This window comes from Scyliorhinus torazame, chromosome 1 (assembly GCF_047496885.1).
Source record: "Scyliorhinus torazame isolate Kashiwa2021f chromosome 1, sScyTor2.1, whole genome shotgun sequence".
NCBI classification, from domain to species: domain Eukaryota; kingdom Metazoa; phylum Chordata; class Chondrichthyes; order Carcharhiniformes; family Scyliorhinidae; genus Scyliorhinus; species Scyliorhinus torazame.
Genome location: NC_092707.1, coordinates 293,116,494 through 293,142,680, shown reverse-complemented (window position 1 = coordinate 293,142,680; position 26,187 = coordinate 293,116,494). Strand labels below are relative to the sequence as shown.

The 26,187-nt window shown below is 45.8% G+C and overlaps 1 protein-coding gene across 1 annotated transcript in view; it reads right to left on the bottom strand.

Moving 5' to 3' along the window:
- The window catches only part of fndc1 (fibronectin type III domain containing 1), a 342,477-nt gene that overhangs the window by 74,896 nt on the left and 241,394 nt on the right, over positions 1-26,187 (bottom strand). The window contains exons 14-16 of the mRNA XM_072507569.1: positions 21,633-21,716; positions 18,654-18,782; positions 3,650-3,880 (exon numbers count right to left, since the gene is read on the bottom strand). Of these exons, the coding sequence (XP_072363670.1) occupies positions 3,650-3,880; positions 18,654-18,782; positions 21,633-21,716 (444 nt within the window). The remainder of the gene's footprint in view (positions 1-3,649; positions 3,881-18,653; positions 18,783-21,632; positions 21,717-26,187) is intronic.

Genomic DNA, 26,187 nt, shown 5'->3' with positions numbered 1-26,187 from the left:
TGGACAAGAAAAGATTGTGAAAATTCTGTATGTGGCCTAATGGTACAACTCTGACTGACCATTTCAACATTCAGGACAAAACACCATCCCATCCTTGCAAGAGTAACTTGGTTGGTCCCACTCCCGTGGCAAGAGTAACCCAGCTAACCCCACTCTCGTGGCAAGAATGACTCGGTTGGTCCCAGTCTCCTGGCAAGAGTAACAGTGGGTAGCCCTGTTGCTTCACAGCGCCAGGGTCCCAGGTTCGATTCCCAGCTTGGGTCACTGTCTATGCGAAGTCTGCATGTTCTCCGTGTGTCTGAGTGGGTTTCCTCTGGGTGCTCCGGTTTCCTCCCACAAGTCCCGAAAGACGTGCTTGTTAGATAATTTGAACATTCTGAATTCTCCCTCTGTGTACCCGAACAGGCGCCGGAGTGTGGCGACTAGAGGCTTTTCACAGTAACTTCATTACAGTGTTAATGTAAGGCTACTTGTGACAATAACGATTATTATTAATATTATTATTAGCAAGAGTAACTTGGTTGGTCCCACACTCCTGGCAAGTATAACTCGATGGTTCCATTCTCCTGGCCTTTTCCTGCAATTGTTTTTTACACTTCAGTCATTATCTAATTCCCTTTTGAAAGCCATGATGAACTCTGCCTCCACCACTTTCAGGCAGTGCATCCCAGATCCAAACAACACGCTGCATGAAAAGACTTTACATGTCACTTTTACTTTGTTTGCCATTCACCTTAAATTGGTGTCGCCTGGTTTTCAACCCTTCCACTCGCTCTCCCGATTCACTCACTCCAAACCCAATGATTTTGAAACTTTTATCAAAACTCCACTCAACCTTCACTTCTCTAAGGGGAACATCCATTTCTCCAATCACGTAACTAAAATCCCTCACTCCTTTGACTATTCTAATTTCTGCCCTCTCTAATGCCTTCAACATCCTTCCTAAAGTGTGGTGGACACAATATTCCAGTTGATGCTGAAGCAGTGTTAGATGGCAGCACGGTAGCACAGTGGTCAGCACAGTTGCTTCACAGCTCCAGGGTCCCAGGTTCGACTCCCGGCATGGGTCACTGTCTGTGTGGAGTCTGCACGTTCTCCCTGTGTCTGCGTGAGTTTCCTTCGGGTGCTCCGGTTTCCTCCCACAGTCCAAAGATGTGCGGGTTAGGTGGACTGGCCATGCTTAATTGCCCTTAGTGTCCAAAAAGGTTAAGTGGGGTTACTGGGTTACAGGGATAGGGTAGAGGCATGGGCTTGAGTAGGGTCCTCTTTCCAAGGGCCAGTGCAGACTCGATGGGCCTAATGGCCTCCTTCTGCACTCTAAATTCTATGATTCTATGATATTCAATGCTCCCATTTATAGAGGTCAGGATCTCATACGATTTTCCCACAAATATCGTCGCAGATCATTTGTTGCTGAAACCCTCGCCCATCTCTCTCTTGTCTCTAGACTTGGTTATTCAAATGCTATCTTGGCCAGCCTTCCATATTCCACCCTATCTAATCTTTTTTTTATAAATTTAGAGTATCCAATTCTTTTTTGTCCAATTAAGGGGCAATTTAGCATGGCCAATTCACCTACCCCGCACACCTTTTTGGGTTTTAGGGGGTGAGACCCACACAAACACGGGTAGAGTGTGCAAACTCCAAACGGACAGTGATCCGGGGCCGGGATCGAACCGGGGTCCTCGGTGCCGTGAGGCAGCCATGCTAACCACTGCGCCATCATGCTGCCCCACCCTATATAATCTTAAGATCATCCAAAGCTCTGCTGCCCAAATCCTACCTTGCCCAGCTCCCATTCATCTATCAACCCTCTACTCGCCCACCTTCAGAGGCTTCCCAGTATAGTTATGCCACACTTTCCCAATGCTTTCAAATTCCTCCATGACCTTGCCCCTCCCCATATCTGTAGCATCCACCAACACTATAAGCCTGAGAAATTTCTGTCCTCTTCTAAATTTTGCTCGCTTGTGCATCCTTGATTTTAATCACTCACCTTTGGCAGTCCCCATGCCTTCAGTTCTATAGGCCCCAAGCTCTGAAATTCCATCCCAAAGCTTGTTGACCTCTCTATCATTCTCTCCACCTTTAAGATGCTCCTTGTCCAAGATTTTGGTCGCCAGTTCCTGTGTTTCTTGAGGTTCAGTTTAAACGTTTTGCCCCGAGAAGCATCTTGGGCCTAAGGGCACTATACAAATACACTTTGTTGTGAGGGGATGTTCCTCAACAAAGAGATCTCTACTACTTCTATCTGGCCCAACCTACAATGTGACTCAATTCATATATTACTTAAACGAAAGAGAAAATGCTGGAAAATCTCAGCAGGTCTGGCAGCATCTATAGGGAGAGAAAAGAGCTAACGTTTTGAGTCCGATGACTCTTTGTCAAAGCTAACAGACAGAGAAAGTGGGAAATATTTATACTGTGGAGTGAGGATGAAAGATGAGTCATAGCCACAGAAATCCAGGGAAACCGGGTGCTAATGGCCACAGAAACCAAGGGGAAAGAGTGCTAATGGGAGTCCCCAGAGAGAACAAAAGATGTGAAAGGTCAAACAGCAGGGAAACTAACATCAGAGGATGAACTGTAGATGTGGGGGCAGGGGATGGGGAAGCAAAGAGGAGAAAGGTGAAGGAAAGGTGTATACGATTGGTGGGGGGGCGGAATTAAATATATATTAAGAAAGAAAGAAATGGTAAAAGACAGTTAAAATGAAATGGGATGAAAACAAATGGGTCGAGGTGGGGTAGAGCTGCTCATCTGAAGTTGTTGAATTCGATGTTCAGGCCGGAAGGCTGTAGCGTGCCTAACCGGAAGATGAGAAGTTGTTCCTCCAGTTTGCGTTGAGCTTCACTGGAACATTGCAGCAGGCCAAGAACAGACATGTGGGCATGGGAGCAGGGTCTTTTGTTAAAATGGCAAGCAACAAGAAGGTCAGGGTCTTGAATGCGCACAGGCCAAAGATGCTCAGCAAAGCTGCATTTGGTCTCTCCGATATAGAGGAGACCACATTGGGAGCAGCGAATGTAGTAGACCAAATTGAAAGAGGTGCAAGTGAAATGCTGCTTCACCTGGAATGAGTGTTTTGGGCCTTGGATGTTAAGCATGGAAGAGGAAAAAGGGCAGATGTTATACCTTCTGCGATTGCATGGGAAGGTGCCATGGGTGATGGGAGAGGAGTTGGGTATGGTGGAGGAGTGGACTAGATTGTCTTGGAGGGAACGGTCTCTGCGGAATGCTGACAGAGGGAGTGAAGGGAAGACGTGCTTGGTGGTGGCATCACGCTGGAGTTGGCGAAAATGGCGGAGGATTATGCTTTGCATGCGGAGGCTGGTGGGATGAAATGTGAGAACGAGGGGGACTCTATCCTGGTTCTGGGAGGGAGTGGAGGAGACGAGGGTAGTGGCGCGGGAGATGGACTGCACACTGCTGAGGGCCCTGTCCACAACTGTAGGTGGGAAATCACTGTTGAGGAAGAAGGGGACATTTTCGAAGCACCATTTTGGAAAGTGGCATCATCGGAACAAATGCGACGGAGGCGAAGGAGTTGAGAGAAAGAAATTACTTAACACCGCCAGAGAAATTTTGGATGGGAAATAAATGTTAAGTTATGCAGCCCAAGAGAAAATATGAATAAATTTGTCTCTACCTGTTACAAATTCATCCTTTAGAGGCTTTGCCCAGTCAAGAATGATGAAGGAATGGCAGCCTTCGACAGCCACAATGGTGATTTGGTGCGGAGCTCGCTCGGGAGGTTGGGCTTTGTCTTGCAGTTCTTTTGGAATAATATCTATCAGAGAATCCACCTGAAAATGCTCCAGTGCTTCTGTCAATGAACAAGGGGCTGCTGGGTCTTTGCTGATGTAATTCACGTGCGCAGCTGCAACAGGTCAAAGTATTGATTAAATCATTCAAAAAAACTTCAGTTCTCAATGACGAAAGACAGAAAACAGGTCATTTATGGGTCTACAAGCTCACTGAACAGTATTTTTGGACAGCACCCTTATGCAATAATGATATTTTAACATTGAGTTTTAGCAGGTTTCTAGCCATTGATATAATCTGGAAGGAAGATAGCGAGTCTCAGTAATTGAGGATAAATTTATAAAAAAATGGATATACTTCTTTTTATTCACATGGCCGGGGTAGGAGTTGAGTCAATGTTGAGGTGAGCAATCCATTTGACAACTTCAGATGAGGCAGTGTGAATGCTTGTGATGCTACCAGGAATGGACGTCTTGAGGCAGGAGTTCAGTATGTGGGTGATGGTCTGACCTGGATGGCCACAGTCACAATTTGAGTTGTTCCACTTGTGTAGCAAGTGGCCAAATCTTCTGTGATTGTGTGTAGCATTTGTAGTGATCTCTGTAGGTGTATGCACACAATGGGTTAATGAGTAAATAGCAGCACCATATGATCACTAGAGGGCTGGACCAACAGGGGTATAAAAGCAACCATACGGGGTCTCTGCCTCTCTCTCGTGGGTGCACTGTGAACAGGGTGACATCAGAATCACATAGATAGTGGAGTTACGTTTAGTTATTATTGTTAAATCTTGTTAACCATTTCCTAGTTTCCATGTTAAGGTAAAGAACTCATGCATTAATAGTTATAGTTACTCAATAAATCTTTGTTGTTACTGGACGAGTTTGAGTCTTCTTCAACAAGATTCAGAGGACCTCACCATCAACCAAGGATTGAGTAACACGTGTTATCGACCACGCAGGTAACACAACATGGTACCGAGGAGTGTTGGCCTTAACAACAAAAACAGGAACTAGCTAGATTAGGTTCGACAGACAAGAAAAAGAAAAAAAATTTGGATAGATATTCGACTATGGAAGGCATCGCAGCAGCCGGACCTCTCGGGCAAGAAAAAAACGGTAAGGTGGACTCACTTCCAGCTCCAGAGCCCCTAAGAACTTCGGGTAATCTCAAGTATAATTAGAAAATTTTCCTTCAACACTTTAACCTATTTCTGGAAATTAAGGACATAAACACTGTGCCAGATTCTAAAAAAATAGTCTATCTCTTATTGGCGGCGGGGAAACAAGCCATGGAGATATATAATTTATTCAATTTCTTGGAAGGTGAAGACAAAACTAAATTTAAAGTAATTATCCAAAATTTGAACAACACTGTAAAAATCAGTCTGGAAAGGCTTAAATTTCGTAATAGGTGCCAGAGATTCGGAGAGTCAATCACTGATTTTATTGCAGACCTCCAGGTACTAGCACAAGGCTGTAATTATGCTGATTTCAGAGATGCTATGATAATAGAGCAATTAATTTATGGACTATCTGATAAAAATTTAACGAAAAAACCTTCACAACAACAGTATCTAACTCTAGAAATCGCGATTAAGCAGTGCATAGTGCATGAACAGAAAAAAAAATCAGTACCTTCAATTTATCCAAAGAAAAAATGGCGGCAAAACTTACCACGAGGCAGAGGCAGGATCTCACTCGATGCAACAGCTCTTTTTGATTGGCAGCCATCTTGAGAAAGGAGCCGCACATGTGCACTTCCCTATCAGACGCAAACCGGCAAAACAGTGTTCTGTGCATGCGCGAGAAGCCACGCATGCGCAGTTGCGGAAAGCGCGCACAGTACAGGAAACTCGGAGTGCGCATGCGCAATCGAGTCCTACACATGACGTCACGACGTCATGATGTCAGAGGACCAGGACCACACCCACTTAAAAGGGAAATACACGAAAATGAACAAAAAGAAATTTAAAGCTGCAAAACCCAATTTTTATACCTCAAAAGACAGAACAATGACCGAACTTACACCAGCAGTTGAAAATAACTTTCACAACACCCTGGAATAAGCAGTTTGCAACACCCAAAGAGAAGAGCACAATGACAAATCCATAGGAAAAGATTTGTTCATTGACGATGATTACTCAGGAGATGAGTTCCCCATTGGACAAATAGACCACCATGACACATCCTTGACAAGAAGCGATGATTTGCTCGCTGACGAATGCCACTCAGCCATGGATCCGTTCTCTGGATGTGATGGTCATTGCAGCAGCAACATGGGTGCCAAGTTCCATACAAGTCTCATGGTGGGTGAATCCAGTACCATGACGACATGGCAACTCGTCGACAAAATGGATGACAACCACATGTCACATATCCTAGCAGAGGCGACGCCACGCAGAGAGCACAGATTGACTCCACTGAGGGAGTGATACCGGCCTCCATAGCGAGCTCGTTGATAGGCTCCAGAATGGCTGCAAGCAAAGACCCCGGAGCGACACCCATGAATCGGCAAGAAGACACTGAATGTCTACCCACTGTATGTGAAAACAGTGACAAAGCGATCACACTCGACATACAGGGTGTGCAGGATCACAGCGAGACCGACAGATCTCAGCTCGTCTGTACAGAAGCACAGGATAGGACTACTCTTCGGTCCAGTGAGACCACGTCAATTGAAATCTTGAAGATTTTAACTCCTGAAGAGGAGCATAAAGAGATCACAGATGATTCAAATGTACCGGAAATGTCTCCATCAGAGGAGCACCGAGGCAGCAAAGAAGAACAATCAAATCCACCACAAATGACTGTGTCACCAACATCAATACGACATCAGATCATTCTCACAGTTCTCAAAAAGAAACGCTCAATGTAACTGACACCAATAACTGTGACAATTACTCACATTATCCTCACGGAACACAAATTGAGCACAACAGGAGTACAAACATGCCATGGCATGGCAACAAATCTCACAAATTCGCATTTGCCCCACAACAAACAAGCAAACCAGCTTCCAAGAAAGATGCAACACAGAATCGCTCCCACAAGGCATAAAATCAAAAGTATAAATCAGACAACAAAGTGATTCGACCATTCCGATGTCTCGATGTCTTCACGTACACACATAAACACTGACAGTGGTCACAAAGACATGACAACATCAACACTGCCACCTCAACGACAGGCGACCAGATCAACCCACCTGATCAAACTCATACAGTCTGGACTCACAAAGTTTTCTGTTGTGATTGGACTTTTTAAACGTTGATTGACTTTGTACAGTCATTATTACTATCACATTCTGTACACAGCATTACTTGTTTTATCGGTTCCCAGTTGACTTAACGCATTATGCTTGTTCAATTTTTGTTACACCATACAGAAAATCTATAACATATTAAAAAGGGAGGGATGTAGTGATCTCTAGGTGCATGCACACAAGGGGTTAATGGGTAAATAACAGCATCACATGATCACTAGAGAGCTGGACCAACAGGGGTATAAAAGCAGTCACACGGGGTCTCTCTCCCTCTCTCTCGTAAGTGCACTGTGAACAGAATCACAATCACATAGATAGTTAGTGGAGTTACGTTTAGTTATTATTGTTAAATCTTGTTAACCAATTCCTAGTTTCCATGTTAAGGTAAAGAACTCATGCATTAATAGTTATAGTTACTCAATAAATCTTTGTTGTTACTGGACGAGTTTGAGTCTTCTTCAACAAGATTCAGAGGACCTCGCCATCAACCAAGGATTGAGTAACACGTGTTATCGACCACGCAGGTAACACAACAGCATTCATAAATTAAATGGATTCATTGATATAAATAAATCTGATCTGATAGCCATTACGGAGACTCGGTTACAGGAGGACACGGATTACGTGCAGAATATCGAGGGGTACAGGACGTTCAAGAAGAATAGGGAGCAAGGTAAAGGTAGAGGGTAGCTTTGAAATGAAATGAAAATCGCTTATTGTCACAAGTAGGCTTCAAATGAAGTTACTGTGAAAAGCCTCTAGTTGCAACATTCCGGCGCCTGTTCGGGGAGGCTGGTACGGGAATCGAACCGTGCTGCTAGCCTGCCCTGGTCTGCTTTAAAAGCCAGCGATTTAGCCCAGTGTGGTAATCAAAGATGGCATTGGTGCAATAGTTAGAGATGTCCTTGGTTTAGGAAGTCAGGATGTAGAATCTGTTTAGGTGGAGATGAGGAACAGGAGGAGAATGAAGTTACTAATGGGAGTGATACACAGACCTCATCACATAATGAAGGACAAAGTGTACGAGAAATATGTGCTTGTGATATTGAGGTGGCAATGATCATGAAACTAGAAAAATCAGATTGGCAGTAGTAGCCTGGATGAGGAGTTCATTGAACTGGTAGCAAAATTTGTAGATGACACAAAGATAGGTAGGAAAGTATGTTGTGAAGAAGAAATAAGGAGTTGCAGACATAAGTTGAGTAAGTGGGCAAAAATCTGGCAGATAGAGTATAATGTTGGAAAATGTGAAGTTGTTCTGGGGTACAGAGGAACCTAGGAGTTGTCTTGAAAAAATTGTTTTTGAAGAACAAATACAAGGAACTCCTCTTTTATTCAAGATGATAATGATTAATTTGAAGCTTTTCTTTTTCAGTAGATCAGGGATAAAATTCATTTTTTTCGTTCAAACATGGGTTCACTGTATGTTTTAGGTAGAACAAGGAATGATGACCTGCTGCAAGAGTTTGGGGAGGTAGGATTGAAATTAAAATTCAGAACTACAAGTTAATACTGTCTGGATTATTAGCTAAGTCACAGACCATTTGCCAAAGGAATGAATAGATAAGGTTAAATGTGAGGCTGAAAGAATGGTGTTGGAGTCAGGAGTTTCGCTTCACGGACTACTGACACTAATATTGGTGAAAGAGCACATTCTGGTGGGATGGGCTCCACTTAAAGCAGGCTGGGACCAGTGTTCTAGTGATTTAAACGAATAAAGGTGGGAGGGTAAGGAGGGGTTGCTGGGAAGGTTGGGATAGGAGGATTCTGGGAAAGGAAAATTCAAAAGCAGAAAGGGAGAAATCAATGTTCTGGAGAAGAATAGCGTTTTAGGTAATAATAAGCAGAGGAGGTATGGATAGGACAGTGAGAGCAACAAAGGACATTAATGATGAAGGCTCTTCAAGGCACTTGGTCACCTGATAAATGCTTACAGGATTACACTCCGAAGTGATGCCAAGCCGATATGACTTTCAACTCCATGAAAAATTTCCTACCCAGTCATGAGGGAAGTACAGCGGCAGCTGGCCAAGATGGCTAGCAACACTCAGAATCTCCACAGTGCAAATGGAGGTCATTCGAGGCCATCGCGTCTGCACCGACTCTCCAAAAGAGCATTCAACCCAGCCAACTCTCCTGCCCACCCCGCCACTATCCTGTGATCTAACCTGCACATCCCTGGACACTAAGGGGCAATTTTTTAGCATGACCAACCTATATAACTTGCACGTCTTTGGGCTGTGGGAGGAAACTGGAGCAACTGGAAGAAACCCACGCAGACATGGGGAGAACGTGCAGACTCCACACAGACAGTCACGCAAGGCTGGAATCGAACATGAGTACTTTTCTGCTGTGAGGCAGCAGTGCCAACCACTGTGCCACCTTGGGAACCATTTGCCCAGTCAAACATCCTATGGCATGGTGTTTGGGGATGGTCACAGTCCAAGAATTGAATGGGTTCTCTTTCCTTCTGCATAGATCTTACACAGTTTAACAAGGCCAAAACCAGAGAAGTCCATTCCATGTCACCAATGAATGAGAGCCTGACTAAGCTTTCAAGGAGCATGATGTTTTCCAAACTAGACATTAACTGAATGGCAGCTCCCACTTGACTCGGACTCCCGGAACCTAACTACATTTATACCCCCTTCAGAATACATTGCTTCAACCATCTGCTTTTCCGATGACATTGGTACCAGAGATTTTCCAATGCACAACATTAGACACCCTACAAGGCCTTCAGGAGGTTATTAGCTATACGGACAATTTCTTAGTTCACAGGGTCAAAGTGGAATGATGATAGGAGTGCATGATGATAGTCTCATGGCTGTCTTCGATCGACTGTAACTGATGCTGAACGATAAATCTGAGTTTACCAAGACCTCCTTTCGGTAGTTGGGCCACATGTTCAGCAACAAAGCCATTACAGTAGACCTGCACAAAACCAATGCGATCACCGACTTCCGCACCCCTTTCTCCATCCTCGACCTCTTAGGTTATGGACTAGGGGTCACACAGAGTTACGGACTGGGTGATGTCTCTTAGGGATGGTGAACCAGGTGGCATTGTTTGTACCTCACTTGGCACAAGTCACAGAACCCTCAAGAAATACCAAGGTGGTACTGGGATTCCCAGCAAGAGTCTGCACTCACTCACATCAAGGAGATTTTGCTCTCCACCGACATTCTGGCCCAATACATCACCATAGCAGCCAATTCTTTGTCCATAGGACTTGGGGGACTCACTTTCAGGAGCAATTGGACGACAGTCGGTGATTTGCCTACTACGCTTCCAGAGGCTGTTGCACACAGAAACCAGGAAAGCTGTCATTGAAAAGGAAGTTCTTGTGGTCATTTGGCCTTTTTCAACAAGATTGTCAGCTTCAAGGTCAAAATCGAGATGGATCATAAACCATTGGTCTCCTTGTTAAATGAAAAAGAGCTCACAAATATGTCTCCTCTAATCTAGAGGTTTAGTCTACACCTCATTCAATTTACCTACGAGACTGTCTGTGAAGGGGAAAAAAAAACAATCAGACAATGGCAGATGTACTTTCAAAGCCACCTTGGGCCGGCTGAGCAAACAAAACATCAACACTGCTACTGAGCTGGAGGCTGAATCTCAAACCACTACCAGTCACATGTCAGCAACCATAACCAGGTTCCAACAGATTCACCAAGAGCAGCTCGGTGATGAAGAGCGTGCCCACATCCACAATTACTGCCAAAAGGGTGGCCTCGTCAGAGACCAGGTGGTGGTGCAACAGAACAGCTGAGCCACTTTATAATCTTAAATGATCCCCCGGTCTCTGATTAGCAGCTGGTCATTCCGGCCTCGCTGTGGGCAGATGTCCTTCAGAAGATACACCAGGGTTGTCTGGGAATCACGAATATCCTCTGGTGGCTGGGTATTTCCTAAGCAATAGAAGACACCATTGCTAACTGCCAGGTGTGTGTGTTACTGCCAGGACCCAAGGGGAGCCACTCATTCCCATGCAATTCCTCTACAGGCTGTGGGAAAGGCTGGCTCGGCACCTGTTTTTTACAATGGAAAATCTTTCCTAATTATTGTAGATTACTTCTCCAGATTGTTGGAGGTAAAGCAACTTCATGCAACCACCACGAAGACAGTCATCAAAATATTCAAAAAGATGTTTGCACGCCATACCATCGAGGTTCCGATAACAGGCCACAATTCCCGAACAAAGGCTTTCCACATTTCACAGCTCTAGCCAGCTTCCACAGCAATGTCAGCTTCCCGCGGTCAAACGGTGAAGTGGAATGAGGGTTCCATTTGGTAAAAACCTTCCTGAAGGAAAACAAGGACTTCCTCACTTACAGGTCCACTCCCTTACAGGCCTGCCCGTCAGAACTCCTATGGGCAGAAAACATCACACATATCTCCCCATCCTGTCGATGAAACCTCTGCCATGGTTGGTAGCCATGGATGCACAAACAGTCCTACCGACAAAAACGTCAGCCTAAAACAGACAGCATAGCACCAGGGACTTGCCACGTATGACCACAGCAGGGTGACAAGGTCTGCATTCCTGACCTCGGGAGACTAGAAACATATTCCTGAAGCAGCAGGGTGCAGCAAGTTGGCTTGGGAAGAGTGTCTGACTTGAAATCAGAGTAAATATGGTGCAAGAGGGCACAGAGAATGTTTCAAGCTTCAAAGAGGACCAGGAGGCCATCCAGATACTTAAGGTGATGGGAGCAAATAATTCTTTGCCAGCAGTCTAACCGTGAGGCAGTGAATTTACTGCCCCAAGAAGTTCAATTACCTTATGAGTGGTGTGAAAGTATATTCAAATGTCAAATCATTACAAAAAAACCACTAGCGTTACACTCTGCTCAATTCACCGCTCTCCATTTACTGAGAATCTTTCACATTCATAGCTTCACCCACCCTTACACATTGAACATGGCTGCAAGCCTCACTACCACACACCTCAGTCTGCACACACTGCAAGCTATTCAACAATGGCAGGAACATCACCTAAACATATTGCGCCACACTCACTACCACAAATCGCTCACTTTCAGGATGAGGGGGTGCCAATCCCTTAACCAGCAAGGGGTCAGAGTCCTCTCCCTAATGGAGGAGACTGTGACCACCATAACTGCAGCTGCCACAACTGAGGCAGTGGCCAGTGACAATGCTGAAACCACTGAACATAACTGAAGGCTTCAAACTATCTCTCCTTCCGACATTGCATTTCTCTCTCATCCCACAATCTTTTCTGATTTACAAGCTACACAGGATGTTCCTTTAGAGAGTAGCACAGAGGCGGAATCTGCACATGGAGGTCATGGAGCACGTGTGAATGCAGCAAGGACAGGGGGACCCTTAGATACACATTCTCAAGTCAAACGACTGCCACCATAGCTGTGGACATCAAAGTTCTCAACTGCAGCCTAGCAATCTGCCCTCCAGCTGATTACGAAGGTTGGTGAAGTGCCTCCTCAGAGGGTTGGCAGTGGCTCTGTGGTGTGTGAACCTGCCGTCCTCTCTCAGGGTGACATAATTTAATCTGGCCTGACTGCTGAATTTCAGCTAGTCAACCCAGACTGCTGCTACGCATGTTGAAATGTCGCAGTCCAAAGCCAGGCCCACACTGCCCTGCTACCCACAGGCATTCTGCAAGGCCACCTGCAATCTCACCAAATGAAAGTCAACAGTCTTCCACTGGTCATACTGGAGCCACTGGAGTGACTACTCCATTAGGAGGGCTAAGCCAGGCAAATGTATCCCCAAAACAGGCCTTAAGTGAACATAAGGGTGATTAGGACTATGGTATGGAATATTAGGTGTTTTTTTGATAAAATTGGTATACACTTTTATTGTGTGAGGCTATTATTTCAGCTTTGTGGCAAGATTATGCTGTATGGTCAGTGACAGAGGGATCAACAGTATCACCTCAACCTTCTACAAATGACGGCAGTGAGTGATTGACAGCAAAGACCTCCACAAGTCAACAAAAGTCCGAGTGTACAGAGCAGTTGTCACCACCACACACCTGGACTGCAAAATGGCCTGGACGGTGCATCAGTGACAGTTAGAGAACTTCCATCAGCAACGTCTTCCCACATCCGCCAGATTCAATGGGTTGGCCATCAAACTAATGCGAGTATGCTGCTTGAATTCAGCTCCAGAAATCTTCAGGCAAAATATCAGCAAAATCAACTTCCACACGGAGAGTCTCCATTTCCGCCACGTTCGGAGGCACAAATTTCAGGGAGACAAGTGAACACCCTGTGAATGCCCACCACTTGAATACAGTGGGAGGTGTTCAAAGGTGTTTTTATTATAATAATGTGACCAATACAGAATGACAAAATTGTTACGGCATAGAAGGAAACCATTCGGCCCATCGTGTCTGTACTGGCTCTACAAATGAGCATCATGACTCAGTGCCTTTCCCCCATATCTCTGCACATTGTTTCTATTCAAGTAATTATCTAATGCCCTCTGGAATGCCTCGATTGAACCTGCACTCCCGCCCCCCCCCAACTCCCCACCGCAGTCAGTGCAATCCAGACCTGAACCACTCAGTGTGAAAAACATTTTTCTTGCATTACGTTTGTTTCCTTTGCAAATCACTTAAATTCTGTACCTTCTTATTCTTGAATCTTTTACGAGCGGGAACAGTTTCTCTCTATCTATAACCTTTCTCAAGTCAGTTGTGTGGCACTTTATCGAATATCTTTTGTAAGTCAATGTACACTACATCAACAGCATTACCCTCATCAACCTTTTCTGGATGGGAGACACACAGAGTTACGGACTGGGGCTCACACACAGAGTTACGGACTGGGGCACACACACAGAGTTACGAACTAGGGGTCACACACAGAGTTACGGACTGGTGGGGACACACACAGAGTTACGGACTGGGGGACAAACACAGAGTTACGGACTGGTGGGGACACACATAGAGTTACGGACTGGGGGACAAACACAGAGTTACGGACTGGTGGGGACATACACAGAGTTACGGACTGGGGGACACACACAGAGTTACGGACTGGTGGGGACACACACAGAGTTACGGACTGGGACAGACACACAGAGTTACGGACTGGTGGGGGGACACACAGAGTTACGGACTGGGGGACACACACACAGAGTTACGGACTAGGGGTCACACACAGAGTTATGGACTAGGGGTCACACACAGAGTTACGGACTGGGGGACACACACAGAGTTACGGACTGGTGGGGACACACACAGAGTTACGGACTGGGGGACAAACACAGAGTTACGGACTGGTGGGGACACACAGAGTTACGGACTGGGGGACACACAGAGTTACAGACTGGGACACACACACACAGAGTTACGGACTGGGGGACACACACAGAGTTACGGACTGGTGGGGACATACACAGAGTTACGGACTGGTGGGGACATACACAGAGTTACGGACTGGGGGACACACACACAGTTACGGACTGGGACACACACACAGAGTTACGGACTGGGGGACACACAGAGTTACGGACTGGTGGGGACACACACAGAGTTGCGGACTGGGGGACAAACACAGAGTTACGGACTGGGGGACACACACAGAGTTACGGACTGGGACACACACACAGAGTTACGGACTGGTGGGGACACACACAGAGTTACGGACTGGTGGGGACACACAGAGTTACGGACTGGGGGACACACAGAGTTACGGACTGGGACACACACACAGAGTTACGGACTGGTGGGGACACACACAGAGTTACGGACTGGTGGGGACACACACAGAGTTACGGACTGGTGGGGACACACACAGAGTTACGGACTGGGGGACACACACAGAGTTACGGACTGGGGGACACACACACAGAGTTACGGACTAGGGGTCACACACAGAGTTACGGACTGGTGGGGACACACACAGAGTTACGGACTGGTGGGGACACACAGAGTTACGGACTGGTGGGGACACACACAGAGTTAGGGACTGGTGGGGACACACAGAGTTACGGACTGGGGGACACACACAGAGTTACGGACTGGTGGGGACACACACAGAGTTACGGACTGGTGGGGACACACACAGAGTTACGGACTGGTGGGGACACACACAGAGTTACGGACTGGGGGACACACACAGAGTTACGGACTGGGGGACACACACACAGAGTTACGGACTGGTGGGGACACACACAGAGTTACGGACTGGTGGGGACACACACAGAGTTACGGACTGGGGGACAAACACAGAGTTACGGACTGGTGGGGACACACACAGAGTTACGGACTAGGGGTCACACACAGAGTTACGGACTGGGGGACACACACAGAGTTACGGACTGGTGGGGACACACACAGAGTTACGGACTGGGGGACAAACACAGAGTTACGGACTGGTGGGGACACACAGAGTTACGGACTGGTGGGGACACACACAGAGTTACGGACTAGGGGTCACACACAAAGTTACGGACTGGGGGACACACACAGAGTTACGGACTGGTGGGGACACACACAGAGTTACGGACTGGGGGCGAAACACACAGAGTTAAGGAAACACACAGAGTTACGGACTGGGTGCAAAACGCACAGAGTTACGGACTAGGGGAGACACACAGAGGTACTAGGGACACACACGCCGAGTTACGGACTAGGGACACACACACACAGAGTTACGGACTGGGGAGACGCACAGAGTTAAGGACTGGGGAAACACACAGAGTTACGGACTGGGGGCGAAACACACTGAGTTAAGGAAACACACAGAGTTACGGACTGGGTGCGAAACGCACAGAGTTACGGACTAGGGGAGACACACAGAGGTACTAGGGACACACACGCCGAGTTACGGACTAGGGACACACACACACAGAGTTACGGACTGGGGAGACGCACAGAGTTAAGGACTGGGGAAACACACAGAGTTACGGACTGGGGGCGAAACACACTGAGTTAAGGAAACACACAGAGTTACGGACTGGGTGCGAAACGCACAGAGTTACGGACTAGGGGAGACACACAGAGGTACTAGGGACACACACGCCGAGTTACGGACTAGGGACACACACACACAGAGTTACGGACTGGGGAGACGCACAGAGTTAAGGACTGGGGAAACACACAGAGTTACGGACTGGGGGCGAAACACACTGAGTTAAGGAAACACACAGAGTTACGGACTGGGGGTGAAACACACAGAGTTACGGACTGGGGGCGAAACACAGAGTTAAGGACTGGGGAAACACACAGCGTTATGGACCGGGGGGGGACAGCGTTATGGACCGGGGGTGGACGGGCAGTGTTACGGACCGTGGGGGAACAGCGTTACGGACTGGGGGGACGGGGGGACGGACAGAGAGTTACAGACTGGGGTGGTCACAGAGTTACGGACTGGAGGGGACAGAGAGTTATGGACTGGGGGTGGACAGAGAGTTACAGACTGGGGTGGACACAGAGTTACGGACTGGAGGGGACAGAGAGTTATGGACTGGGGGTGGACACAGAGTTGCAGACTGGGGTTGGACACAGAGTTGCAGACTGAGAGAGGGACACAGAGTTACGGACTGCGTGGGGCACAGAGTTGCAGGCTAGGGGAGGGACACAGAGTTACGGACTGTGGCTGCACATAGAGTTGCAGGCTGGGGGAAGTTGAGTTAAGAACAGTGACACTATGTATGGCAACATATCTTTCATTATACACACACTATACAAATACGGTTGGGTTTTACACTAGAGTTATGAAGCAGGTTATCAACAGACCTTTTGAAGTCAGTAGACCTTCACCATGTGCAACACCACACTGTGACAACTTCACCAACTTCAAATAGGAATAGAAAATCGACAGCATTTCTCTAAACTCAGTCAGAGGCAACAGAAATCAATCAGCAGCTAAGCTGAAAGTCATTTAATATCTCTTTAAATGTTACTGATGGGGGGGGGGGGGGGTTCTTCCTGCTGCTGAATGCATTGTCAGCTCTACATATTTAAGAGTGTGCGTAAACTGAAGTGTTAAGGTCAAAAATGGCTGCACTGGTGTCCAATCATAATGACATGCCTCCTCCATATACTACTGGCGCACCTTCCACCAGCCATGCTAATGTCCTTGCCAAAATAGTGTCTAGTGTGAGCTTCACCAGGCTTTGTGTCCGATTTGTAACCACGGTGGTCCCTAGTGTGTCGAGCACATGGGCGCTTCAGAGCTAACATGTGAAACTTTTGTTTTATATACTGTTGTGTTGGGTGCTCTGGATCCGTGGAACACACACAGGTCACCAACACTTGAAATAGTGCAACACTATTTTATTGAATCATTAACTGTTGTAACATACTCTGACTGTGGGTTAACACGATACTAGCTTTAACTAAAGACCTTTGCCTTGTCCTAACCAGTCGATGCACTCAGCACATGGTGAATGTCTGTGCTGCAGGCTGTGAGCTCTGTCCTCCTAGCTAGCTGCAGCTCGAATGAGCGGGAACTCTGATGCCCCCTGTCTTTATAGTGCGTGTGCTCTAACTGGTGATTGGCTGCGGTGTTGTGTGTGTTGATTGGTCCCACTGTGTGTCCATCAGTGTGTGTCTGCACCATGATATACTGGTGTATATTATGACATATACGACCCTCTAATATTCCCCCATGATTAAAAGTCATGCCCATGCTGCCGATATGAGGATCAATTTCAAACCAGTTGCCAAGAAACGGATAGAAATAAGTTTTATAGTTAAATGAAAAATATTCCACACAGAGTAACATGTAAATAAAATGGCTTCGCTTAATAAAGAGGGGGAGTTATGTGATCCCACACACACATCATTCACAAAATTGCAATTTGGAGAATCGGGGGCAACAATATCACCAGAGTACCTCTGCTCTCTTGGGCATGGGATTATGCACCCAGTTAGTAACAAGTCCCTTTGGTTATCACTCAAAGAACGAATCATTCATTTGGGCATGTCTACTTCACTAACTAATAATCAAACAACAAGGTCTTATGGTACAGTGGTAGCGTCCCTGCCTCTGGGCCAGAAGATCCTGGTTCGAGTCCCACTCTGGACTTGAAGATGCCCAGTGAAGATGCATTCGTAATGTGGCCAAACAGGTTTATTATCAACCTGTAATTCCTTCCACTTTGTTTACGGCAAATGGTCAGAGGAGTGTCACCTGGTCAGCCAGAAACTGCAGAAGGCAATCTCAAATCACTGCAGTATCTTGCCGAACATAACCATGGACCAGCTCATGGGAGTCCATGGTGGCCAACTCTCTCATCCATATCCATAGAATCCTTAGGCTGTGGAGAGAGGCGATTTGGCACATCGAGTCTGCACCAATCTCTGAAAGAGCACCCTACCTAGGCCCACTCCCCCACCCCATCCTTATAACCCCAAGCTAACACAGGGAGAGCGTGCAAACTCCAGACAAGCAGTCACTCGAGGCTGGAATTGAACCCGGCTCCATGGTGCTGCGAGACAGCAGTGCTAACTGCTGTGTCACCATCCTGCTCTTAGGGTATGGAACGAGAGAGATGGAAAAACATTGAAAGCTATAATTAATTCTGTCAATTCCCGCCTTGCTACCTAAAGGAGAATGCTTGATAATGAGTAAATGAAAGCAAGTGAATTGAAATTAAAACCTTTAAAGCTATTTACTCACCTACAAATCGTTCATTTCCTGCCTTGTCGAACTTTGACTGAGGAGTCATATGGAATGACCTCGTCACAGGTTCTGTTGTCGTCGGCGACTCGGTTGTTGGAGGTAAAGTAGCTGTAACCAGCTGAAAACCTTGGAAAATACAAGATAAATGCAGTTAAAATACTTTTAAGACGTGACCGACATCAACTTGCAGCATGAACCTGGTTTCAACTCTGCTGTCAAGAGGGCCCTCCATTCTGGAAAATACCTGCACAAATTTACTCAGTCTCATTTACCCCATGTCGTAAAACAAAAGTATTAGCCAATTACAGATTTGGAAGAGTGATAAAGATTTTCAAATCAGTTACCATTGCAGAACACAACATTTGAGAAGTGGACATAAAAGCTCAAGCATCAAAATACTGTCAAATCTCTCTTTTTAATTGATCTTTAATCATACTGGACAGGACTAACAGGACTAGACAGGATAGATGCAGAACGTTCCTGATGGTGAGGGTGCCCAGAACCAGGGGTCACAGTCCAAGGATACGGGCTAAACCATTTAGGACCGATGAGGGGAAATCTTTTCACCCAGAGAGTGGCGAGCCTGCGGCTAAAACATTGTGGGCTGGATTCTCCGCTGGCAGGATTCTCCGTTGCTCTGGCAGCGCACCCACGCCCGGGGATTTCCCGACGGCGTGGGGCTGCCCACAATGGGAAACCCCACTGGCGGGGTGGAGAACCCCGCTGCCGGCAGGAAGGGGACTCCCCCCTCTGTTTTTCAGAAGGAGCTAGATATAGCTCTGGTGTCTAAAGGATCAAAAGATATGGGGGGAAAGTGCGAAAAGGTTACAAAGTTGGATGGTCAGCCATGATCATAATGAATGACAGAGCAGGCTCGAAGGGCCGAATGGCCTCCTCCTGCTCCTATTTCCAATGCTTCTACAGAACTACTCGAAGTTAGCGATTTTAAGTTGTTTTTCAGATGGTTCACAGCACAGGACAATTGTCCAGGAAAGGCTATTGCTTCAGGACAATTGCCATGTAAATGCTTACCTGGGAAGTTCCAAGAGCAATTCCCACTACATCCTTGGGGATACCCCCCAAATCTGATGGGGGACCCCAGAGGTATGGCCCAATATATAGCAATATCCACCCAAATAAGTGAAATGCTGCATTTCCTTCCTGGTGAAAGTGTTTTCTGTACACTCTTTCTTCAAATTAACTTTGTTGTGTAAAGTCCCCATCAGTAAAAACTACAACAGATACTGGAAGAAATGAGTAATGTCCATTAAAGCACTTGGCTGATAATTTCTCACATTATCAAACACATTTTGTTTTATGCTTCTAGGCGTCCGGTTTGGATCCATTCCTTGTCTCATTGTTCAAACTGGTAAGCTTGTCACTCTGTTCAATCGTGTAGAAGACAGATCATACCAATGGTAAAATAAGATTTGATAAAACAGAGCTGATTTGATCCTTGCTTGGTCTTAAGACTAGCTCAGCACATGTAACCAAGCCTGTTTTCATTCTAATATACTACAAATACAATTTATTAGCTGGCACAATAAGCCAGCAGCCAGTTCTTTCAGCTGGACAAACTACATCTGAAACACATTCACTCTGGTCGACGTTCTCGTCCACATACACATGTTTCTCTGCAGAACTTGGCATACTTTTATAGTGTGCTAATTCCAAGAGAAGCAGACAATAAGCACACAAACCAGAAAACAGAAGGAATTGTGCATATCAGCAGTATCAATTAGCTGAAGTTGTGAGGGTTGACTGAGATCACTAGTAGGATCCGGTTGATATTAAAGCCAGTAGAAAAAAGAACAATACAGCACAGGAACAGGCCCTTTGGCCCTCTAAGCCTGCGCCGACCATGATACCTGCCTAAACTAAAACTGTCTGCACTTACAGACAGAGTCCGTATTCTTTCATTCCCACCTATATTTGTCTAGATGTCCCTTAAATGCCACTATCGTACCTACTCCCACCACCTCCCCAGACAATGCGTTCCATATATTTACCACGCTCTGTGTGTAAAATAAAAAGTAATTGCTCTCTTTGCAGTTCGTCCATATAAATGGTTCTAAAACAGTTTCATGTTACTTATTTAGGACATACAAATTGGACTATTTTGACACATATTAAAAATAGTGGAAGCAAAGTATTAAATTGAAAAAAAAATGACACCTGGGGCGCGAATCTCCAAAATGGAGACTAAGTGTTCGCGCCATCGTGAACACCGTCGCGTTTCACGACGGCGTGAAACGGGCACGGGGACTACCGATTCTGGCGCTGGAGCGGTTCACGCCACTCCAGCCTCCCTTCCCGGAGACAAATGGGCGCCGCTCCAACCCGCGCATGCGCGGGGGACTTCTTCAATGCTCCGGCCCCGACGCAACATGGCGCGGGGGTTCTGGGGCCGGAAGCGGAACAAAGTAGGCCCGGGAAAGGGGGGGGGGGGAGAGAAAGAGAGGCTGGCCCGCCGATTGGTGAGCCCCGACCGCGGGCCAGACCCCATCAGAGGTCTCCCCCGGTGAAGGAGCGCTTATTCCCGCCCCACGTACCAGCCTCCCCGAACAGGCGCCGGAATGTGGCGACTAGGGGCGTTTCATAGTAAATTCATTGAAGCCTACTCGTGACAATAAGCGATTTTCATTTAATTTCACAGGCCGCCCCCCCGACCCTTCGCGCAGAGTTCCTGCCGGCAGCGACCAGGGTTGAACGGCGCCGGCGGGACTCTGCCATTTCCGTGCAACCGCTTGGCCCATCCGGGCCGGAGAATCGGCGGCTCGGCCGCGGACAGCGCCGCGCCAAACGCGCCGACGCAAATGGCAACGATCCTCCACACCTCGGAGTGCCCGGGCTGGGAGAATTGCACCCCGGTCTTTCACCTCAAGAACATTAGAATTTTTACACATCGCAGAGATGGCCAGCGAGAGGAAAGTTAAAAAATGCAGCACAAAAAAGAAAGCCATACCCAGGCTGTACCTTCTTTAATGGCTAAAGCATCCAGTGAATCCCATTCTGTGGAAGCTGTTACCATCATGTCAAGTTCCATCCCTGAAGATTCTTCTATTGAAGAAAGGCAAAGTTGTGCAAAAAATATTAGTGAGAATTTGTATTTCTGTAAATCAATGTAAAATGCCACTCTCCCCTGAAATCATGCTGTTTGCTATTAATCACCAATCATAGAATTTACAGTGCAGAAGGAGGCCTTTCCGCCCATCAAGTCTGCACCGACCCTGGAAAGAGCACCCTGTTTAAGCCCATATCTCCATCCTATCCCCGTAACCCCACCTAACCAATGCTGTAGTATGTTCCATAAAATCTCCACAATACAGGAGGTGGCCATTTGGTCCATCGAGTCTGCACTGACCCTCCGAAAGAGCACTCGACTCAGGTCCTCCCCCCACCCTATCCCATAGCCTAACTTGCACATACCTGGATGCTAAGGGGCAATTTAGCATGGCCAATCTACCTGACCTGCACCTCGTCGGACTGTGGGAAGAAACGAGTATCCAGAGGGAACACAGGCACACACAGGGAGGAAGTGCAAATTCCACACAAAGAGTCACCTGAGGCCAGAATTGAACCCAAATCCCTGGTGCTATGAGGCAGCAGTGCTAACCACTGTGTCACCGTGCACAATTCCTCTTTATGCTATCTTAACAAAGATTAAGAAACTAACCTAACTAAAGGTTAAGGTACTAACTAAGAAATTCAAGAAACTATCTCCCTTCATAACAGAAATGGAATTTAATTCAGACGCTATTAGAATTTAGATTTTTCATCCTTTGCAGATCTCTTTATACGTTCACAGTGAAGCTGCATTCAGTTGCATGCACAAAGAAAGCTTATTGAATATTACCAGCACAATTAAATAAAAATATTCCTGAATGGGAAAGTTACCGTGCCTTCTTGTAAAATGTCTCTGTGATACAATATTATTCACTGAGAAAGGATTCTTCCTTGTTCAAATAAAAACAAAAATGTTGGAAATACACAGCAGGCCTGTCGGTACTTGTACAGAATCAACGTGGTAGCTTCTCTGGGTGAATTATTGTTAACGTTTCTCTTGACCTTATTTATTATTTCCAGCATTTTGTTTCCCGTCTATGATTTCCAGCTTGTGCAGTTTCTATTTATTTATATATGTTTATTCCATTTTAAAGAAAATTTATTGACGTTCAACTAAAGCCTTGATGATGATTTTCAGGGTGTGTCTTGTAAATCTAATGAATCTAACACAGCTTTCCTATCTAACTTCAGTTCCCTCACAATTAATCAGCCTCTGAAGACGGATAAGGGAACAATTATAATCTGCACTGTTAATTAAGTTTAGCAATTAAAAATAATAAGCAGATTTATGCAACTTTCTTGCCATTTGAAAGCTCCTTTGTATTTGAATATTAAAATGCCTTGAGTTAACATTTCATTCGCTAACTTCATGCTCTCTGCGGGAAGTAGTGTTCAGAGAGACTGCTGATCAGGAAAAAATAACTTGGAGCCTTGGACTTCCCGTTGATTAATTGACTTGGACTGAAAGAGTTGCAACATCGCATTGCTGGAATATGTGAATATTACAATGTTCTGGAAAAAAATCCGCGATCACTTCAGACATCTCAATTGTAACCACTGATTTTACTGCACCAAATAAACATTCTTCCAAGTTAAGAAATGTTGCATGTTACAAATCAACACTTTAACTTTGAGAACATGATAAAACAGAATACATAATGTTTGATAGCTGAATTATATATTTTTTGCAGTCTGTTATCACATACTCCCCTGTGGCCAAGGATCACGTTGTTTTAAACAGACTACATTGCTATTTAATGAAACCAAGCCACAATCAAAAGACATTGCGCAGTACATTACTTTTCTGAATGCTGCACAGTTGATCACATTTTGGATTTGTACATGTGTGCCCTTTAAAGAATATGCAGTAGAAATGCTTGCTGATTTTATATTTTCCTCATCTATGTGACTTTGCTGCATGAATAAATCAGAGGTTGCCATGTCTCCCTGTTTTCAGGCTTATGCTATCACTCAGAGCACACGACAGATTAAACTGGCAGAGATTAGGCACGATTCAGCGGACATAAAACAAAGTCTGCTTTCGGGCGCGTTTGGTGGGATGTTTCTCAGCAGTTGCAGTGCTGAGATTCACCGCGCTATTCTATTCACCGGCACCTTGCCGGTTTTTTGTGTCTCAGGGTGTTTCTCCTCATTGAAGCCATACGTTAGCAAGACAGACACCTCGCAGATCGGGGCGCCATTTTGACCGTCTGTCCCGATCTCTATACCCTCCCCCTGCTTTCAGGCATTTTAACCCCCCCCCCGCCTCCCAACCTTTATGTGGTCCCTGGAAACCCCTTTCACTATTCCCCTCATGAACAGGGTCTCCTCCCGGTCCTGACCCCGGCAGAGCCAATCTGGTACGCGGGCACCTTGGTACTGCCAGCCTGACATCCTGAAAGTGCCACAAGGACACCCTGACCATGCCATGGCGGCACTGCCAGGGTTCCGGCTGCTGGTGAAGTGCCAGTGTACAACCCTGCTCCAACCACTCGGGGGTCTGTAAATCGTGCCCTATACCTAGTCTCTTCAATAAACATACATGGTTCAAGAGCCCATTTTGCTCAGAATCAGCTCCTGGAATATGTTTGTCTCAGCCCACTTAGAGATTAACATACTGAGTATAAGTTACAAGTCTATGTTTCTTGTGTGGAAGTTCTCTCTATGGGACCATGGATACCGTGTATCCAATTTTCCAGTGCTTTGATTTTGAGACCATCTCAAAAGGCCGTATTGAGCTCTATTCTCACTAACTGGACTTGAACGAGGCTCTATGCCGGAGCAGCTGTTCAAAATTTGACTTGATTGTGAAGTCTGAGATTAATGAAAACAGCCAGTTACTTGAAGAACAGATGTAACAAGATGTTAAAGATAAACTCAATTCCAATCATTAAAGCACAAGGGTAATGGAGTGTTATTATTAAGCTGGGATAATATTGAGCAACTTGAGTTTCTGGAACAGGCCATTCCAAGATTCTCCTGAACTCCTAGATGTTAATTCATGTTTTGATTACATTTTTAAGCCATATGCTTTATTAAATTTTATTTTAAAATTGACAATCTTGTGACCAATCTCATTTATTATTTTTAAGGGACTTTTTCCTCTTTCTTCTCTCCAATTATTGCCTTCCGTTTGTTTCATATCAGTGACCGATTGATCAAAAGGGCCCTTTATCTTCCCAATCCTATTACATTGCCAGGTAATCAAGGTCCAATGATGCTTTATGCCAATCGTGTTCACATATGGGGAGATGGTGGCATTGTCATTAGACTAGTAATCCAGAGACTGAGGACAAGACCTGCGGGCATGGGTTCAAACCATTTGAAGGTGGGAGAGGGTGGGAATGAATCTGTCCTGAGTAAATTGGAATCAAAGATTGGCAGGTAAAATTGTAATGGAACAATGGGAGATGAATCAGGTATAATTGAAGTGCATTGCCATGAGGGGGAAAAGTAGGGCATTCAAAGATAGAGCTTGCTCTGTGGTTATGAAAGAGAGAGAGAATAAGATTAAGCGGAAAATAGTGCAAGAGCAGAGAGGCCTGGGGATGTATGTGCACAAATCATTGAAGATAGCAGGGAAAATTGAGAAGTAGTTAAAAAAAAATGCGGGATCCTGGCCTGAATAAATAAATGCATAGGGTTCAAAAGCAAGGGAGTTATGACGAATATTTACAAAACAGAGGTTCAGCCAACTCTGGATATCACACTCTAGAAAGGATGCAAAAATGTTTTACAATAATAGTACCAGGGATAAGGGACTTCAGTTATGTGGATAGATTGTAGAGACTTGAGTGGAGAGAATGTTGAGAGGAAATCTATAGATGTATTCATGTATTGTGCGGGGTTGGACAGTGTAAAAAAGAGAAATTTCGCCCATTGGCCAAAGGATCAAGAACCAGAGGACACATTGATTGACAAAGAGCTAGAGGTGACACAAGGAAAAATATTTAACACAGCAAGAGGGCTTTGGAAGGAAATTCAGTTATAGCTTTCTGAAGGGAGTTGGTTAAGCAGCTGATGGTGAAAAATGACAAGACTACGGAGGAAAAGCTGGAAGTTCAGCTAGTTGACCTGCTCTTGCAGAGAGCTAACATACCCTGATGAGTCAAATGGCCTCTGTCTATGCAGTAATCATTCTATGATTCAAGTAGCAGTCTCCTGAAATCCCTTTAAGGGCCACAGGTTTGGCTGCCAATCGACTGAGAATGCTAACCACAGCATGCAGTTAAGTCACACATTTTACTGCAGATGCGGAGTAAGCCTCCTATTTGCATATGCAAAGGGTCAACAAGGGCATCAGCCCCATGCTCTAGACGCCTGTGCAGGTGCAGTTACCAAAATAGCAGGTTTTGTACTTCCAGTGAACGGGTGCACATACACAAGCCTTTGTATTGAAACATTAGCTATCTAAAGTATTGGCAGCACCATCCAGGACAAGATTTCTTATGCCCACCATTCAAAG